The sequence below is a fragment of the Anser brachyrhynchus genome (genome assembly GCF_964034855.1).
Source record: "Anser brachyrhynchus genome assembly, chromosome: 5".
In the NCBI taxonomy this organism is placed as follows: Eukaryota; Metazoa; Chordata; class Aves; order Anseriformes; family Anatidae; genus Anser; species Anser brachyrhynchus.
In genome coordinates this window covers 51666621-51687475 of record NC_137699.1, presented here as the reverse complement: position 1 = coordinate 51687475, position 20855 = coordinate 51666621, and the positions used below count along the sequence as shown (strand labels likewise).

The 20855-nt window shown below is 38.0% G+C and overlaps 1 protein-coding gene across 5 annotated transcripts in view; it reads right to left on the bottom strand.

Annotated features, from left to right (window-relative positions):
* PAPOLA (poly(A) polymerase alpha) overlaps nucleotides 1-19554 on the bottom strand; it is a 43301-nt gene extending 23747 nt beyond the window's left edge. For 3 of the 5 annotated variants that reach the window (XM_080594307.1, XM_080594309.1, XM_080594308.1), the window contains exons 1-10: nucleotides 19172-19554; nucleotides 9673-9843; nucleotides 8999-9065; nucleotides 7758-7839; nucleotides 7175-7284; nucleotides 5292-5345; nucleotides 3105-3216; nucleotides 1907-1996; nucleotides 1673-1811; nucleotides 412-484 (exon numbers count right to left, since the gene is read on the bottom strand). In XM_080594307.1, coding sequence (XP_080450433.1) covers nucleotides 412-484; nucleotides 1673-1811; nucleotides 1907-1996; nucleotides 3105-3216; nucleotides 5292-5345; nucleotides 7175-7284; nucleotides 7758-7839; nucleotides 8999-9065; nucleotides 9673-9843; nucleotides 19172-19179 — 906 coding nt within the window. In that variant the 5' untranslated portion in view covers nucleotides 19180-19554. Of the gene's footprint in view, nucleotides 1-411; nucleotides 485-1672; nucleotides 1812-1906; nucleotides 1997-3104; nucleotides 3217-5291; nucleotides 5346-6048; nucleotides 6139-7174; nucleotides 7285-7757; nucleotides 7840-8998; nucleotides 9066-9672; nucleotides 9844-18482; nucleotides 19098-19171 lie in introns of those variants that run through there. The other 2 variants (XM_080594311.1, XM_080594310.1) reach the window with 2 other exon arrangements.
* Nucleotides 19555-20855: the final 1301 nt, after the last annotated feature.

The following is a 20855-nucleotide window of genomic DNA, read 5'->3' as shown; positions in this document are numbered from 1 at the left end:
AAAAGGCATTATAATAATTACGTAGAAGTGAACCTATCCAACTGTGACTGTTGCACTTAAGTTAATTCAGTATACTTGCAAAATTAATAGGTTTTAACTATTACAGCAAACGGCTTTAAGATAAGCAACTTTTTAAAAATGCACTGCTGTAAGGCATGTATCTAGTTATGCTGAATACTTAAGATCACCTATTGAAGAAGTTGAATTAAAAAGTACACTGTTCAGCAAGTGTGCTTCAAGTGGTCAGTTTACAAAATTAAGCTTTTTTCCACACTCAGGAGAATTAGAGGTTACTACAAAGATGACATAATACCAAAATATTAATAAACTAAAATGAAGTTCACCTAGTATTCTTTAAGCAACTGAATTTACTGTACATGTGACTTATAGGGGAAAAAATAATACACTAACCCTTGGGTCCCATACAGGCAAATTAAGATTGCATTCTTCTGGCTGTTTCAATAGCACTGGATTTGGCCATTCCCTGTTCAAAAAGATTGTAGCACTGAATAAGACTACTGGATACAACCACGTATGTTCAAACAACAATATTTTTTGAATGTGACCCTTCTTAACTCTGTTCTCAAGGTAAAGCATCATTTCCTCAAGACTAAGCTGGTCTAACTATAGTTCTTTAAATAACCTGTAGTGCTGAAGTACAACACAGCTGTAGTTAGCTTCTCTAGGGCATCAGAGCAATGAATTTTCTTTTGTCCTGGAGCTTTGCAACCAGTGGCTTAGGTTACTAACATCAACTATAAATTCCTATAGAACACCTAAAGAAATTCTTCAATAAAGACTGACATTGGGTCCATTTTCATGCAAGCCATTCCATGTAACTACAAAAAGAGCTAGCATGATCACAGTGTTTTAGAAACATTACAAAGAGTTCAGAATAAAATAGGAAAGCAATTTCCAATCCAGACTGGGAAAAAAATAAACCATGCTGAATGAAACACTAAAACCAACAAAAAAGGTAATACTTTTGTTCTCTACTGCCATGAATTAAGCCACCTTTCTTATGAAGAGCAGAAGTCAATTCATCTGTTGGTATTTGTACATTAATGCTTCCAATGCAACCAGTTTTTCTACATCAGCTTAGCATGGCAAGATTATTACTCAATGCTAGGACTCTCAAAAAGGCTATAAAACCTATGAATCCTAAATAGTGAAACTGCGGAAATTATCTTCACAGTAAAAAGAAACAAAACACTGTACTTGAAATAAAGCCATGACGTGGTACAATGATTCTAAAAATCTATCCATGTCTCGTGAAGTCTCATGAAGAATACATGCCTAAACCGGCTGCTGATACACCTCCTTTCTCCAGCATTCCAGTATGTGAACGTTAAAAGACTACGTATTTTTGGGTGCCTGTTCTTATTTAGAAATATATAAGGATCTTATCTGGAGAGCAATGTTGTGTCACAACAAATAATTAAAAAAATAATTTAAAACTAAGAATTTTTGTTTTGGATACTTTAAGAACAAGACATGTTGGATGACTTTTATTGAAAAACCCAAGCTAGCAACTTTCTGGCAGCAAGAACAACGCTTACAACTATCAACTTAATCTGGCAACAGCTGAAAAAGGTACCATAAAAACAGGACTAAAATTTAGTGTCTACAAAACAATTTTATTTTAGTGGAATCTAAATTTAAAAAAACATACCATTTAGAAAATACCAAGAAAAATTTATGTACAAGAGTTGATGCTATTGCATTTGGATAAAGCTGGCAAGTTCTTGCTACTAGCATAGCCCAGGAAACACCGCCAAGGAAACCTAGTATATTGGAATAGATGTTGTGGCCTGTGAATCGAGAAGGAAAGAGACAAAAGGAGAGAGTTATCAGCAACCATAAGAGTAAATGAAAACTTCACAAATTTTGGAATAAAACTGCTTACGTTTTGCCCACAGTTTGATAGCTCTCAGTGTTAACCTGAAGTTGTCAATGTTTGGTACTAGATGCAGAATTTCATCGGTTACCCGGCAACCTGCCAAAAGAAAGAATCTGTTACATTGGCTGTCTCAAGGGCTTTTTGCTGGTTTATCCTCTCCCACCTTCAAAGCTATCAAACTTAAGATCAGCATACAGGAAGCTTTCTTATTTGGTATTTTGATCACTGTTGTTTTGAATCCGAAAACATTGTCATTTCATCTTTCCCTCCCCCCTCCTTGTTTTACATCAGCACAGAAATCCTGGAAGTTTTAAGTCAAAGCTTTGCTCAAGTGTATGAAAACTGGCTAAAGGGAACAGTTGTTAGACCTAAATTGTCTTTGACAGAACATTTCCAAGCTTAAGAATAACATTGTAGGTGACTATATTACCTGCTTGATTTAGTTATTCTTTTAAACCAAGAATAAATAGTTGTTAACAGTTAATAAATAGTCACAGAGAGCTGACTGCAAGAAAATACTCTTATCTAGGAATAGGAGTTCCTCGCAAAGTGAGAAGACAAACATGAATTCTAGAGACTGCACAAAGATGAATTTTACAAAACAACAGGAGTTGCTGTTATCTTACTACCCAGTTGCCAAGTATGTACAGTTTTCATTTACTTGAGATTATCAAGTTTTCAACTTTGTACAGAAACCAGAGATATATAACGTGGGTTCCTCTCCTCTCCCCAGCAAGCTGCACATAGACTGGAGCCCCTACCCATACCCTTAAAAATAGCAATTTTTAAGCTACTAGATATCCGACCTCAAGTTGACAGTATTTTGAATCCCCCGATTAATACTGTATCCTCAAAGCAATTCTGTACACATTTATGCATACTAAAATATATACAAATTTTATAACAGTTAATTTATAACAAAATTAGTATCAATTTTCTTTCTTTATAGAAATATATAGTGCTCCACACTAAAATCTTGCGGTCCCATTAGTTTCTACAGAACACCATTTATTACCCAATTAAAAGGAAGGCTTTATAAAAATCTGTTCATACAAACAACTCTCCTGTCCAAAATGATAGAAAATGATAGAAACTCCAACACAGAGTCACAGTATTTTCAGTCAAGTCCTCATCTCAACTACTACATAGAATGATCTAGGATACTTATTAAAAGATTTGTCAAAATTTATACACAAATACATACCATTAAGACTTCGTATGCATCTAATGTCTAAATTTTTAAGTAGGCTATCATCTCGGAGGTCTAAGTCCTCAGGAATAGTTTGCAGCGCTAATCTTGCGAACAAAATATCAATCTTTAAAAAAAAAAGAAAAAACATTAGATAATTCATTTTTCTTCTGCAGAGTTAGCTTTGTAATCCATTTTCATCAAGTTTACTAGTAGTAAGAACAGTACACTTTCTAGTAAAACTAATCTATTTAAATAATACACATGAACACCACTCACAGATGTTAAAGATTCACTTTTAGATGCTTCATTTATCTTATGGCTCCTTTTCCAAGCTGATAAAATACATATTAAGATCAATACAGAACCAGCACATAAAACCTATGCCCATTGTTAATGTAAATAAAAATCTTTTACGAATAAGCATCACTTCTAGCTCAGGAATGCAAAAAAAAAAAAAAACCAAAACTTAAATGCATATATTACTACTAGCATCAGCAGAAAAATCTGTAATGTATCTCACAGGATCACCACATAACTAAAACCTTTTTTCCTGAGATCTAAGATTTTCTTTACAGAAGAGAATAACTCCTGGTATTTTTTAGCTGGATTATGAAAGAAAAAAAAAATCTTCCAATACAAACATCAGAAACTGTGGCCTAACAACACTTGCATATAAAAAGAATCCTTATTATAAATTTGTTCAAGACAAAAGAACTATTTAATGCACTGTCAGCAATATGGATTAAGTCTTGAGTCATAAACCTAAGCCATCACAGCCCATCGTTTACAAATTACTACAACGGAGCAAAATACTGTTAAGTCTTATAGGAGATAATCCTTTCATTCCTCTATTTTAGCTTGTATTTTGAATTTCAGGGAGAGAGGGAAAACAAGCGAACACTGGATTGAATGTAAACGATTAAAAAACATGCAAATAACAGACATACCAAAGAACGCCTATAACAACTTTCAGTATTTATTATGAATAACTAAGCTATGTAAACAGAAAACACTCTCCAGAAAAACGTTCCTAATATACAACATAAACCTAATACATAGACAGTAATAAAGTAGCTGACAAATTAAAAGTCACAGGTCAGGTTACTGCATGCTATCACGTATCTGTGCATCTCTCTAATTTGAGAGTAAGTACATCTCTCTGGCTAAGTGCTATCTTACACAAACGTCAGTGAAAATACAAATAAGCAGGAATGGTCAGGGTGAGGGAGGTGGTTCATCATCTTCCTGAGACTCAGAAATTACCAATACCCTAAGGATCATTATAATTGCAAGGCTGAGATCCAACTGAGATTGGGAAGAGAAGGAGCTCTTGCATACAATGCTACACCTAAGTATGGCTACTCTTCAAATTGTCCGTATCAGATAGCTAGCATAGGACTTCTTTCCCACTGGGAAGTCCCCTTCGTATACCCACCAGCTAGTGGTTAATATAATCCAGGTATGAGTCTGAGAAAATGTGTATATGAACAGTTCATGTTTTTTTTTTTTTTTGTCTTGTCACCAAGAGAAGATGACAGGTTGACTATAAGATGGTCTGAAAAAGATTTATGGAGTATCTTTTGAAAGAAATGTTCCTGTTTTCTTAGCAACTTGCCCCAAAATAGTGAAAATGTTAAGCATGATTATCACTCCAGAGCAAACAAAACCATCAGGCTACAGACAAACTGGACACAAACAATAATTTCGGTCACATGTTAATAAAAGCATCAAGAAATAGGGTGAAGTGGCTACCTAACTTCCCTTCAGCGATATGTTTTTGAGATCCTCCTACAGTACAACATATTAAAACAAATCTGAATTTAAGGTTTGGCAGTTAATCATTAATAGCCAAAAAATTATTGAAGCCACATTATGTATGAATATAATTTCTATTGAATATTAAGTCTTCAATAGTGCTAATGCGGTACTCTACAGGTCAGTAAACTCATCAACACAAGAGGGTAAAAGAAAGAATAGGGAGATGTTCATGCAGCTTTAAGCAGATCAAGAAAGACTTATTTTAGTCTCAAAGTCTCACTTTAAATACACAACCAAGGACTGCTGTCAATCACTTGAATGTGAATTTAGGATTGTCACTTTAATAGTGTTTGTATTCGTGAATATTAATTATGGAAATCCTGAAAACTTTGTTTTAACCATATTCTAACAAAATAAAATAAAACATAAGAAGATCTTTACCTCTATTCCATCAAAACAAAGTTTAATAACTGGGACAAAAGCTTCTTCAACAGCCTGGGGAAAAAAAGTATTTTATTTTCAGTATAGAGAAGAACATTTACAAGCAATAGACAGGAGTTCTGAACAATCATGACGAAACACTATTTATACACATGCTTTTCCTCCACTTTGATTTGTCAGCTGTCCTTCTCCACCTATGAGGACTTACGCAGTAAACACTGATCTACTATGTACCATAGCTGCCTAGATATAAATTATAACCCAAACTCATACCAGCCAGCTCTGATGGTGTTACCTCAAGACGAAACTTTTTTCCTCACTACACTGGTAAGACTCTTTTTTCACCCCACAGCATCTCTACATATTCTAAAGCTAACCTATGGGAATTCTTATTCTAACAGGCGTCTTATTTCTATTGTTTCTGCTGTCAGTATTTTACAAGAAATGACAAGGAGACAACCATATTCACCTGATAAACAAGCATCTTTTCTTGCAGTCATTAACAAAGTTTAGTTGAACAAACAGTATACATGATGAAACTACGGAACTTGGTAACTATTCTGTAACCAGCTAGGAATATCACCTTCCCAAACTGAGCACCTGAACTAGATGCAGATCTGCAGAGCACTGCTTTCGTAAAATCAAAGAACATTGCTTACTTCCCAGTAACAACCATTAGGAACTTCCAGAGGCTACCACAATTCTAAGAGAACATTCCAGTTCTTAAAAGGAGAAGACAACTCCACTCTCCATACAATCTTAGTCTACTAGTTGGCAGGATAGATCCTAAAGATCTGAAGTTCATAAGTCTCTTAGACTCACTCACTAGAGCAACCATTATTAAAGTCAAGGTTCCATGAAGAAAACTTTCTAAGACCTAGCTGGACTGATTTAAAGTCTTAAGACTCTGACCTAAAAGTTATTGACATCAATGCAGAGCCACACTGATTAGCAAACATGTTCTGATCTCCCTTGCTGCTAAGTCAACTACATTAGATTGAATCATCATTAAGAGTTTATACCAAAGTTAATAGGAAATCTGAAAGGCAGAATCCTCTTGATTATAGCATGTGGATTTAAAGATTACTAAAAAAGTGTTCAGATAATAAAACATTCAGAACAGTAGTTTCAGTGCACGTAGTATTACCACCAGATATTTACACTAGACAGAGTTACTATGGGATGCATAGAGACAAATAATGCTGCAGAGGCACTTCAATTTATTTTAGGACAGAGCAGGACTAAGCCAAAAAATGTTTAATATTTGCAAGCAATTATCTTCATCTAAGAAGAACAAATTCCAGATGAGAAATTTTACTCTAAACTAACACTACGCAGATTAAAACTGACCTACGGAGGCTTGTCATTCATGAACACAAGAAAAAAAACCTTCATCTTTCCACATGATGAAAAACTTGCATAAGTATCTTAAAAAATGTAACCTCCATGTTCAAATGCACAGCTGACAGCCAATATAGATCTGGTTAGTATCAATCACAGTGGTGATTTATATAAGGATGAAATTATAAAGTGTATTGTTGTGCTACTGCTTTTAAAGACTTCAACACAAGTTAGCCTGAAAGGGATTGGGACCAAACACATTTGCACCTGCCTCCTGCTACAGAGTACAAACGGAAATTTTACAACACTAATACAGTGCTAGCAGATTATTCTGTGATCCAGATTTTCAAACAACTGTATCTAGTAATATGGAACAGAGAAAATTTGGAAGAATCTCTATTTATTTCAACTGGTTTTGTTACAAGTTAAGTAAAAATCCACTGCAAGCCTTAACAGCAAAGTTACTTATTTCAGGAATCATCTTGCACTTCTAACTTTTCAGCATCCTCACTTCAGCTGGTTGTATCAGGCAGTTCACATACCCTCAAATCTTTTACTTCTTCTTGTTGTTTCAGTTTTTCATAAAATGATGTGAAAAAATCACTTCTTTCAACATGTCTTGGTGCAACACATAGGGCATCAATATCAGCACCTGAAAGCGTTTATTAACACAAGCAGGTTACTCACACTTTACACACACAAAATGCCATCAATAGCCAGAATTTTTAAGTATTTATTTTTTAAACCAAACAGAACATTTCATTTCTTTTACTGTAGCAGCTCCCAAAGAAAAGACACTAAGTGAAAACAAAGAAAAAATGTTCATGCCATTAAACACACTGGATGCATGCACACATCCTTCAATTTTACAACATTTGTAGTAACTTTCAAAGAACAAACCACAAGAAGCCAAGTATACAACTTTTTTTTTAAAATAACTTCCAACTTTCTTGTCTGCTTCCCACCCCCAACAGGAACCAATTTATTTTATTTAGAATGAAGACTAGAGATGGCTGACAAAATTCTAACACCACCTCAAAAATACAGTAATTTTTGTTACTTAAACATGACATTTAGAGGTATTACCTCTGACACAACATTTTTTATAATAAAAGTAAATTTTACCTTTTGTATGAACCCCTAATCTATAGGATCCAAATGTAAAAATTTTTCCTCCAACATTTTCTATTACAGACTGTGGAAGATTCTAGATGGAGCAAATAAAATTGGTTATTTTCATCTTAGCAGATTATAATGACATACACACAACTTACTATAAAAGGAAAGATATTCCAAAAAATTTATATTGTTAGAGATTAACACAGTTTTGAGTAGCAATTCACTCCTTACATATATTGTTTCTGATTAATAGCTTTTAAGGTGCAATTACTACTGAAATAATCTTAGTAAAGACAGAAGTACTTTTGCCATTTGGGAACTACTATCACTTCAATCTCAGTAACTTTGAGTAGTTCTACACTTTAGGAGCAGCAGCTTTAAGATATGGATGTTGAACACATTCTTCTTAACACTCACACACTTTATGCTGACTTCGAAACTGATGATAAATTCTAATTTGGAGCAGCAGAAACATACTATGTTCTGTATCAATGCTTATTAAATTACTCTCAGAGCCATCTGTAAGATCCTACATTCTTTTTAAAAAGTTGTTTCGAGGAAAGGTGTTTATTTTGCGATAAAGTTATTTAGTTATATTTATTAGCATAAAGATACTTAAGTTCCTGGGTTTGCACCTTTAAAGAACTCTTGTCGTCATAGCACTGTGGCCAAAGACAGTTAGCATTTCAGAACAGGAAGTCTATACTGGTTAAAAAAAATGGAAAGGGAAGGGAAAGACTAACCCGGCTTGGTTTCAGTGAAACTTAAACAAAATGTACTACAATCATTATTTCAGTAAAAGAAAATAGCATTACAGGACAAGAACTTCCAAAATTGACATTAAAGAAAAAAGGCCACGTATCATAAATTTGCAATAAATTCATTTTAAGATCTAGGATTGCTTCACAAAAGCAAGCCACATAAGCATATAATTGACATAGTAGTACACAAATTTTGACAAAGTTGAGTTGTACTTCTACCTAGGTTGAGGAGGGAACAACTGAAAATTCCTGTTACAACTACCGTGAACTTTTGTGCTATTTTCTCTCTCCTCAAAGTTTCTCTTTGACAAAGATTTACTTGAAAGTTACAATGTTGTTTGGAACCAAAAGACTGTACTTGTTTTCCTAATTTGATCTCCAAACCTATGATTCATCACATTTACACCAGGAACATGTACTGAATTTATTTTCCTACATCAATCTCATGTAATCTCATGAGCAATTTCATGTAAAATACATCCATACCTTGCTTTCACTGATTTCCCGTATCCACTCCTTTACCAGGTTATTTAATTTTCCCAAAATTAGAATCCTATTGATAAAACAGCAGAATCACAAACCATGAACTTAAGAGCAAACTAACATTATTTTTTAAGACACCGATCACTATTACACAACAAATCAACTAGAACAACATTGCAGATCTAATCAGAGATCTTGTCTCTATAAATACACTGAAAGAAAGTCACTCACAACATTCAGACTATTTTTTCCTCTTCAAAGGCATTAAAGATATTTAAGCTGAGAAGAAATGAAAGCATGCAAGGCCTATACACGCTTTAGGTAAATGGCTTCTACTCACTTTCAAAACAAAAACTTAATTGAGTAAACACATGAAACTGAAAGAACAGTAAGCAGCAGTACTGACAGCAAAAAGCTCTAGAAAGCTTAAAAATAACAAAAATCAAGAGCAAGGGCCACTAAAACAAACGCTTTTTAAAAAATGGCAAGCCAGACTCCTAAAATTAAAGGCCATTTTAATGCCTATGTTCTGAGGTACTCCTCTTAAGGGGAAAAGCTAAATATTTCACCAAGCTTTTAAAAAAAGCACCTGAAAGAACACAAACATGCTTGGGGTTCAGTAGTTAACTGCATGAATGCAGAGGTATGAGAAAACCACTCATAGAGTATTTACTCACCTGCGTTGCAGTTCTTCTTCCTCTTCAAATACACCATAGGGTTTTAGGGTTTCGATTAATTTCTGGGTAAGCATGCAGTCAAACTCCTTGGGGGCAGCTAAACTGATAGGTGAGGTAATGCCATAATGCTTCTGTAGTTGCTGTGTTTGTGATCCCTGGGTTGTAACGGGACTAATAAAGGCAATTAGATAAAAGTTACTGACAGGAACAAATAAATTTATTCTCATCCAAGTAGCAAACAAGACACATAATAAAAGGGGAAAAAAAAGTTAAGCCTACTGTTAGCAGCCACATCCCAGACCAATCTGTGTTAAATAGGTGTTATTAAGGACAGTGTTATTTTTCTCCAACTCTGAATATTGATTGCAGGGTCACAAGTTGCTATGAAACATGATCCATATCAGCTGACTTCACACAGCAAATATTCACCTAAGGAGGCTCTAACATATTTTGAGCAAGAGCATCATACTAGAAGTACTAGAAGAAGCTAGCTTTAAGCTGACTTCTCGTCTGGCTACCATTATAGGATGATTTAGAGGAATTTATGATGTCTCAGTTTTGTTACAACACAAGATACAGCCTCAATTCATTGAATTGTGTGTTTTGGGTTGGCAGGGACCTTTAAAGACCATATTTTCAAGTTACTAAAGGAGTTATGAGCCAAACCTCAAGCAGAAAGGCAGCACTCTCAATTCAACTCCTCTTATTTCAAGGTTGTGAGAGGACAAGAGCAAGCAGAAGAGCTTCAACAGAAACACAGAAGCGAAGGTATCATCTTGCTATAAAATCTAGGAACAGCTTTCCTAGATCAGCATCCTGGACACACAAACAGCCACGCAGTTTTTCATAACGGCTACAGATTTGTTTGTGATGATCACAGTTAAACGCAGCCTTATTTTCAGAGCAGTTGGAGCTTTAAGGCTAGTAATTCTGAATATTTCAAAACTGAACTTGCTTCTCTGAAACATCAGCGTTTAGGTTCTGATTATTACATGCTACACTCACATAGTTAAAACTTTTTGAACTGATAGTCATAGAATCATAAAGGTCTGAAAAGACCTCCACGATCATCTGGTCCAACCATCCCCCTACCACCAGCATCACCCACTAAACCATATCCCTAAGCACCATGTCAAAATACTTGCAGAAACTAAAAACTATTCTTAGTATTACTGAAATAATCTTATCATCTCTAATAGCCAAATTTTAACTGTAAGAACACTCAGAAGTCTTCCTGCTTATATACTTCAGATGTAGAATACATTACTTAAATCTGTATTAAAATAGCTCCAAAGGGTTTCTTGCAACATTAAATACTAGTTTTATATTGATCCACTGACAACTTTCCTCTAAATTATATATATTATTCCCCCACTTGTTATTCTTGAAAGTAACAAATCACTGTTTAAGTCTACTGAAAAGAACTTTCTCAGTAAAAGAATATGAAACAGACTTGTTTCTTAATCAGTTCTTAGGAGACCAACGTTATAACCCCTCCAAAATACATCACAAGAAACATAACCATTACATCAACAGCTATTAAAAAGCCTTTCCAACAACTAAAGCACCACCTTCAAGCTAAAGTAACGCTTGTGTGTTACATCTCCAGTACCTGTTATACTCTTGCTACACAAGCTCACTCTCAACAGTACAAAGTTTGCATTTAATATCAAATGTACAAGTAACACTGTAATAGTTTTAATTCAGATTAGACATTTGATACATTTTTTCCCAAATTCAATTATTCGTTCTACTTAGGTAAAAGCTGTAGTATCTATCAATTTGGTCTCCTTCAATTTTCATGAAGCCTAAAAAGATTGCTCTGTGTCAGCAATGCAGGCTGACCACTTCTGTCAAAGTCTTATCTTCAGCAAACATCCCATTCATCTGTAAGTTACTGTATTATCAGTCCTTTATACCTACACAGAAGGACTGTTTCTATCACACTACAATTTTTTTCAGCCTAATTAGCGCCCAACTTCATTTTCACTTCCATAATAATTTGCAGTCATCATCTGCTTAGGACCTTACTCCTGATTCCTGAATATTCATAAGAGCATCTTAACTAATAAAATTAATCAAAATCAACAAAAAGTAAGGTGTTTTTCCACACATTAAACTCACTTAAAAATTATTTTGAGCTTTAGTATTTGATTTCAAACAAATTATCATTTACAACAAGTTTCTCACCAAGCAGGTCCTAGCATGATTGGCCCAGTACAACTGTCTGTTAGCAAAAGAATAAAAAGGCAAAGCAGGAAAAAAATACTAGAAACTGTACGTAAGTCAAATCCCAAGTAATCATGTCTGAGAACATTATTTGACATGGCTTTCTTCAGCTAAGAGGCTTTAATCACCTAGTGAAGAACTTAGTAGCAGCTGAACGAATCACATAGACCTTAGGACTTTGTGAGAAGCATTTTTGAAAAAAGATGTTAAGATGAATTATACAAAAGAGTAAACCATAGTAAGGACAAGGGAAGCCACTACAAATTTCTCTCTTTTTCAAAAGAATCCTTTTTAGGGATGTCAACACAAACAGTACCTTCAGCCACTAAGTTGCTACAAAAAAAAGCAGCCATGAAACAAAAGTTTTCAATACATAAACATCCCTTGCATGCTATGAATATCTTTTAGTTATATCACAAAGCAGTTAGGTAAATTTGAACTACAATTTCTCCCCTCTTTTGTCAACTGTTTATTTGAAAAAAAAATCAACTGCAACATTTGAAAGCTATTTTTTTTGTTTGTAAACCAGTAAGTTACAGCAATAATATTTTAGTTTTATTTGCATAACTATTCCCTGATAGACTCACATGTCACCCATCCATAACTGTATCTAATTCAACAGATACTAGACTTCATTGAAAAGGCTGACAAAACCTAGCCTAGCAAAAACTGTTTCTAGATTAAAAAAAAAAAAAAAAAACAAAACTCAACATCACTCTGATATTGAACCAAGAAAGCAGATTCCTGAAATCACTAATGCTATTTACACCTACCAAAGTTAAGGCTATTTTACCTTTTCCTAAACATACCAAATGCTACCAGGAACGTGCCTTTTTTTAAAAAAAAAAGTTACAGAAGAAATGGTAACAGACTTAGAAAGTCTGTATTAAAATCATTTCAGGATCCAATAAGCTAAGCAGTTCTATGCAACCTATAGTCACCCATTTAAACAGCAGCAAATGTTCAGAATTACAACAAAACATTTAGAGGCATAGCCTCTCATGAAACCAAGACATTTCAAATAAAGCATTTTGCTAGTGGCTTTATAAATGAAGAACAAATTGTAATTGAAAAACAGACATTAGAATCAACTGCTTTTTTTCTAATTTTAATGTTGCATTTACATGTTACATAGCCAAAAAACGCTAGTAGTCTTAGACTTACTTAAAAAAACAAACATGAAGATTATTCTAATATCTTCCCCCTTGAAGACAGAAGTACCTTCCAGTTTTCACCTGTGCTGTGTCATGAAGTATCACTTTCAGAATCTCTTGGTTTAAACTACTGAATTAACTCAGAAGGAAAGGACAGGTAAGCACCACTGCTATCCTCCTAGGTGAGAGGATTAGGGAAGTTAAGTCCCTCGGATGGGGGTGGGAACACTAGTCAAATCTGCTAGTCATGGAAGTTAAGCATTAACAAAAAGCAAAGAGTACTGAAATACAGCAGAAAGTCCCATCCCAACTACTCAGTCCTAACAAAAGCTGGGTAGATTAGGTAGACTTTGTCAGCGTCTGCAAGACAACTCAAACCATGCTTAGGGCTGCACTCACTTATTTTAAGGAGACAAAACTTTTAAGATCATCGAGAAGAGCAATATACAGTTAGTTTGAGGCTTTGTGTCTAGTTAACCCCATATACACGCACGAAGACCTTGCTTCTGCATTACTATAAATGTAAACTAGCTGCCAAGAGCACAATACAAAACAAAGTTGTACAAAAGGTCGTTAAGGAGTTAAATTTAGCATGCTATTGTTCTTGCTTTGTTTTGACCTGGATGTTTGAAGAGTGCCCGCTCTTCAGACAGATTAAACATCCGCAAGCTCAACAACAGCTACAGTGGTTTTAAAGTGCTGTGATGCAACACCTCAGTCAAACATGAATTAGTTTCAAGCTCTCAGTGAAATGTACCTGTGACGCGTTTTTTTCCCCACTAACTGCCCTCACACACACAGTTATACTATAGTCTCTACTAAGTTTACAGCAGCATACCTAAAAGACTTTTTTTTTTTTTCCCCCTTCAGAACCCAAAGCTTTGGTGGGTTGAATCTTCGTATGTAGTTACTGATAACTACTGAATTAAAAAGAACAGATCCTGGTAATATGGCCACTGCTAAAGCCACTGCACAACAGAATGAAGGAGTGGAAGAAAAAATAAGGGTGCAAGAGGCTTTATATCTTTGAAAGATCAGGTGACACCATGAAAACACATCCATGTTACCTGAAAATAGAGCAGACAGGTGTGTGTATCTATACATAAAACACCATACCTCATGTTAACTAAGAGGTCAGCATTTTTCACTACTATGCTATTACATCATCTTTAACAACACTAGAACCTTACTCCATATACCCCAGAAGAAATAAGAATCACTAAACTTTTTCAAGCATGCTTCCCTCCCAAAACAAAAGAAAAAGATTTAAATGAGGGCGTTTTCTGCATTTTATCTCAACTGCTGGAATAATCTCACTACCATTTTCCAGAAGTTTGGGCAAACCGTGTTTTTTTTTTATTTTTTTTTAGCACTTCATCTTCACTGTCAGTATTCTGCTACATTTCTACTGTTAATGCATTATCTGAATTAAGGCTGCACGCTTCTTACTGCAACGAGAACATAGCTGTGATCAGCATCACATTACCCAAACATCACTCTTGCAATTTGGAATCCTCCATGGAAATAAAAGGCAACAAGAACAACTGGAATCTTAAAAAACAATGCCTAATTTTTAACAAATTGTAACAGAACTGCGATCTATCCTGAAATAGACTTTAGTCACCCAAGACTTAACTCATCTAAATGTGTGCTAAGTAAATCATTCACACAAAAATCCCTTCCACTGCATATATTACTAAATCTAAGCTATGGATGAAGTTTGTCCAGACAGACACGTGCAGTAAGGCAGCACTGATGAAGACATTTAACAGCCTATGGTTTCTCTTTCTTAAAATAGTGTCAAGAGCCCACATGCTAACTTTAAACATCTAACTTCAGTCAGGACCTCTGCCTCATTCAGCCTTTCCTCCAGATATAAATACACAACTTAGAGAATCTCAGTGACTGTCCTCTCTATTTGCCTCTACTGACCACACCAGTAAAATGCAGTGGTGACACCTACACCAGATTTCTGGAGCAATACTGGCCATCCCACCATCTGGTCAAGCAACTGGAGCTAAATTCACAAAGCTCAAGCTCTGCTGTATTAGGTTTCAGAGTGTTTTGAGGGTTTTGTCTATTTTAAAGTCTTCTCCATCAAGGACTAACTGGTAATTTAAGATGAAAGTTTCTGGCTTAACGCTAATGTAATAATCACTACACACAATTCCAGAAGTAAAGGAAAACTCTGAATGAAGTCTGCACAAATGAGTTACATGTGAACTTGCATTTTAAGTTAAGACAGCTGCCCTTCCTGGGCAGGATTTTAACATCTAGCAAAAAAAAGTGTCTAAATTGCTGGTGTGGTATGTTCAAGACATCTGAAACAGACCCGACCGTGGGTTTTGGAGAAATGACAAGCAACACAACTATGGAAGAAGAGATGGCAACTATGGCAAAAGGAAGAGCATTCACATTCTGCTAACCTTTGACTCATTCCTAAGTTCCCTCTGGCTCTTCTGTTTGGGACAGTCTTTGTACAGAAGAATAGTACAAACAGCATGTCCAGACACACACCCATCCACTGCATTCTTACTAACAACAATTTCAGAAGTTTCTCAAGCTTAAACAGCAGAAACTTTTACTGAACTCTGCAGGCAGCACTTGAACCAAAACCGAGATTTATTGCTGCTCTGGGAACAAAACACTCCAGAGGTAGTCATTTAAGAAATTCAGTAAGGTTGAATCAGAAGATAACAGGAAGTACCAAGCAAAGAACTACAAGTTGGATGAAATGTTTCAATGATAAGAGGTGAAAATTGCCACCCAAGTGAAACTTGCCTCCAAGGTGAAATTTGCTCAGCCCAAAGCAGCTGGGTTTCCAGCAGGTCCCCAGGTGAGAACTCAGACTTTTTTGGAGTGACAGTAGAAGACTGAAAGCTATCACAAAACCACATATATTTGCCACGTTTCCCTCTCTACTACATCAAACTCATCTTCAGTAGAGGTTTTTACATTAATTTCTTCTTGATTAATAAAGCTACGACTGTCAATTATGGCAACTGTTCTTTCTAAAGCAAGTCCAGTGCTCTGTAGTTAGTAATAACTTAATTCCTTCCAAAATACAGCCTATAAAAATCTTCGCTCTGTTCAGAAACACACCATTTATCCAACCCCAATCACTGCAAATCATTTTAAATAGTCTCATACTTCTTCTGGCATAAAATTGACAGTCACTTAAGTCAGCAAAACAATGATTTTGCATGTATCTAACCCAAAGGTCAGCAAAAGAAAACATTTTCACTTCTGAAGATTTCTTGTAAGTTTGACTGCCTACAATAGACTGAGGAAAAAAAAAAAGATCACTAATGACATTCCAAAACTGTTATATGGAAGTTACCAATACCACCAACACTTAAAACTTTCATAGCACTTACAGCACTTCAGCATTCAGGTATCTGACACTACGCACTTTTTCACTTCTGGTTAAAAAAGTCTTTAGCAGAGATTTCAGCAGATGCAGAAGTTCAGCAGAGAAGCAAGTGCACTAACACCAGCAGTTTAACAAGAAACAGATTCCTACTGCTATTCCTCTGCTTGGAGGGTCAGAGAGGCCCAGGTTGCATAAAGAGGCTGCACCATTCGTTCACAAAAGCATAGCTACCGCTTCACGGAGTCAGTAGCCTTTCTGCAGAAGACCTAGCCCTACCTGAAACACACAAATATCTCAGAGAGCTTCGTTCCTCCCTAGCAGCTTGGTTTAAAAATGCTCAGGAACAAGTACTCTGTATCTAACAGTTCACTAAAATATACCTCTACAACAGAAGAAATACTCATTTTGTTTCCAAAAAGTTTTTTTTTTTTAATATAAAGTTAAAGAGTTTTTCTTGATGCAGCTATCTCACCATGCAGATTAATGAGAACCATGATAAACACTCACGTAAGTTTCTGGTATATACTCAGTATTTTTATTAATCATGAACTTTTTTTTATTAATCACGACTTCCAAAACGCCAGTTATCGGCATCACCAGAGCCTGAGTTTGCTTTCTTACTACTCAAGTGCCTTGTATATAAATAATTTGCTCATTTTTACTGTTTTGTACCATACTGCTAAGAGAATATTTATACACAGACAGCTCAGCATGACCACTGTTGTACACTTCTTGAGAACTCTGAAAGCTTTTGAAGTACAGACTGATGACAGTTACTGGTTGTGTGGGAGGTCAGTGCTGCCTTGGCCTGTCAATAGCACACAGCATCCTAAAAAAAAGAAGTTTAAAGGATGTCTTGAAAGATGTTTGCTTGCCACCCTGAAAGCATGGCAGTGATAACGTGACCAGGGTTGGCTGGTCTACCCTTATTCGGAAGGTTATCGTCCAGAAGTATAAAAGCATCAAGCAGAAAAAGATCCTGGAAAGAATTATGCAGACAAGGAACTTCCTATGCCCCCCCCCCCCCTTTTTAAAATACTCTAAACATCGAATACTCTTAAATTAAGTCAGAGGTATCTCTTCAGAAACTCTAGAATTAACATTACCAGCATTGCAACTTGCTAGCATTACAGCGTTTGTTTTGAAGTCTTGGTTGAATAATATGAAGCCGGTTGTTCCACAAACATACAGATGACAAAACAAATGAAAAACCCAAGAAAGCTTCTGTTTTTCTAGCTAAAATAAACTTTTTGTATTAGTACAGTTGCTAAGTAATGTTTATGCTGAAAATAGTAATGCATCACTGCAGCTGCAACTACACAATGTTATTTAAGAGTTTCTAGTTATCACAAACACCTACCTACTTTAAGAATAATAAGCAAATCGCCCCAAACTTTTCAAAGTTGAAGACCATTATTACGGGGAACACAATTTATTCATCAGAAGTAGCACAAACTTTGAATGCTGTTATGAAGCATTTGGAACTTATGTAGACACAACAAAATAAACTACAAATGAAAGCTGACAGAATAAGCACCCTCCCATTTTCCTGGAGTCAAAAAAAAAAAAAGCTAACTTCAAAGCCCCTTTCTGGTAATTTTTCATTGCCATAGTTTCTGGTAATTTTTCACTGCCATAATGAACATGTGCAAAACGTATTTATAAATACATTGCATTCTTGCTACAAAAGCCTTGGAAACTATTTGGTATAGCCATTTTCCCTGCTACATTCACCTACTGTGTTGTTTTTGCCACAAACTCTTAAGCTTGTCCCACATTATCTGCACTGCGACTAATACAGCAGTATTTTAGATTCAATAAAACAAGCACACCAGGCAAACTGGGCTATTCTTCACATGACGTCTGCATATGTAAACCAACAGCGCATGTAGTAATTCCAAGTTCTTTGTATTTCTCTTTCAACGTCCCCATGCTGCCTTCTCCCTCCTCCCCCCAAAAAGCCTAGAGTATAAACATACCTTATTCGTAAAGCCTACTTAACCACTACCCATCGCTGGTTCCCTCAACTTATTAAGGTATAAACGAAATATTACCATCGTGGACCACGGAACTAAGGAGTTTTGTATAATCCACCCGGAGCCGTCAAAACGTCAGCGAGAAAAAATAAAAACAGGAAGAGGTGGGGGAAAGGAAACCGGCGCAGAAAGCAGGCCGGGGTTGCGTCTCCCCGCGTTCCCGCAGGCCGGCGGCAGGCCCCTGCCTTTGGGGGGCAGCCCCGGCAGCGGAGCGGCCGCTCGCAGGGGGCACGGCGGCTGGGCTGGGCGCTGCCGGCCAGGGGGCGCTGCCGGCCGGCGGCCTTGCGGCGGGTGCCCGGGCGTTTCGGAGTCACCCGGCACCGGCGGGGTTCGGCAAGGGCAGCGGGCTCGGCTGGGATCGCCTCACAGCCGGCGCCTGAGGAAAAGCGCTCGCATGTGGGAGGCTGTGCCGGCAGTTTTGGGAGAGAAAAACATATATATGTAATAAAACAAGCTCCACGTTTGGCGGCCGGGGCTAACCGCGCGCCTTTTACTCTCTAACGGGCGCCCCGCAGCCGGCCCCGCCGTGAGGGGGCCGCCACAAGGCGGGGGCCGCCTCGGCACCCCCCCGGGTCCGGCACCCGCAGGAGGCTCGGGGGGCCCCGGGGCCGTGCGGCCTCGCACTGCGGCACCGGGGGGGGGCGGGAAGGGGTAACGGGGGCCGCCGGGCAGGCTGAGGCGAGGCGCCCGGCCGGCGTCCGACTTACAACGGCATCGTCTCTCCGGCTCCTCCTCCTCCTCCTCCGCCGCCGCCGCCACCACCACCACCGCCGCGTCTTCCCCTTCTGCCTCCTCCTCCTCGTCCTCCCCCACCGCTGAAGCCGCCGCCGCCGCCGCCTGAGGGCCGCTCACTCGTCCCGCCGGGCAGCGGGAGCCGCGAGCATGGCAGGGCCGGGCCGCGGGCCGGCCGGGAGCACAGAGCCGCTGCTGGGCCCGGCCGCCGCCGCTTCACTTTCCTCTTCCCCTCCGGCCTTCTAACATGGCGCCCGGGCGCTACCACAGCGACGTTCTAGAACGGGGGGGGCACCACGCAGCGGCGCGGCCACCCCCGCACGCCGCGCACCCTGACTCGCCCGCGCCTGCGCAACCGGCAGCGGCGCCGCCAAGCATGCCGGGAGACGTAGTTCCGCCGCGTGGCGGCGCGCGGGGTTTTGAAAACAAAGCGCTAACGGCTCTGAGGCGGCGCGTGCGCTGCTGGCGGCGGGCACGGGGCCCGAGGGGAGGGGGGCCCCGAGGGGGGGGGGGGGCCGAGCGCGGCCTGGAGTCGCCATGGAAACGGGGGCGGCGGGAGCGGACCCGGCCCTGTGAGGGTGGCTTGGGGCCCCGCGGGCAGCCCCGCGGCCTAGGGGAGTTTCGGCTCAGGGCTCGGCCTGGGCCAGGGGTTTTGGTCGTAGTCAGCCGCAGCAGGCGTTTTTTTGTTTTTTTTTTGTTTTTTTTTTTTTTGCAGGGAGTTCGTTTTCTAATAGGTGTTTTGAAAGCTCTGCCACAAGGAGACCACGCAGATTTCAAAAACCTTAAATAATTTCACAGTTCACATATCTACTCAAAAAAGTTTTTTTTCTTAAAAAAACATATTACAGCAACTACACTAAATAAAGGCCTATTTTATCTCCTTCTTTAGTGTCCGATTTTCATCTTTGTAGCACTCAACCCACAAATTTCTATAAAATTGCCAGTTATTTCATGTTGAGCTGCCTCACGTGATAAGTGGTAACATGGACTGGCAGCATATAGAAACTTTACACGCCCAAGAATTGTTCCTTTAGAGTAGGAGAGAGTAGTCCTGAACTCTGTTCGGGCTATCATCACTGCCTTGGCTGTGTGACTGGTTGAACACAGCCGAAATTAGACTGTTTCTTTGTAAAAATAGTAATATATCTAAATAAGCACCTCGGGAATTAATATGTCTAAAATTTGAATACTATAACTGGTAAAAGAGGTGCAATTTATTTTGTTGTCACTATCTTTTTCAGTTCTTTCTCCTTTTTTCCTCTTTCTCCCAAGCAGTCCTGGGCTTTTTGTTTTGACAAAATCCTACATTTGTTTTACACCAAATATGATACCAGTTTCAGCTCAGCATAGACACTGACAGGTTCTCTGAAAGGCATAGAAAATCAATAGAAGGAAAAGACATCAACAGCCTGGAAACTCCACATTCTTCAAGAATCTATGCAAACGTTTATCAAGTGTGAATGATGAGATTTACACCTATTTACACCTATTTGTATGGTACCAAAGAAGAAAGAGAAAAAAAAAAAGGTTTTATGACATACCTATAGTGGGAACCTATACTGGGAAATTGTTTAACTGGTCAGTCATCAGCGCACAAGAGGGCTGTGGTGCAAGTGTTTTGGCCTCTTGGTAAGTAATGGAGGAAATAAGAGAGCTCAT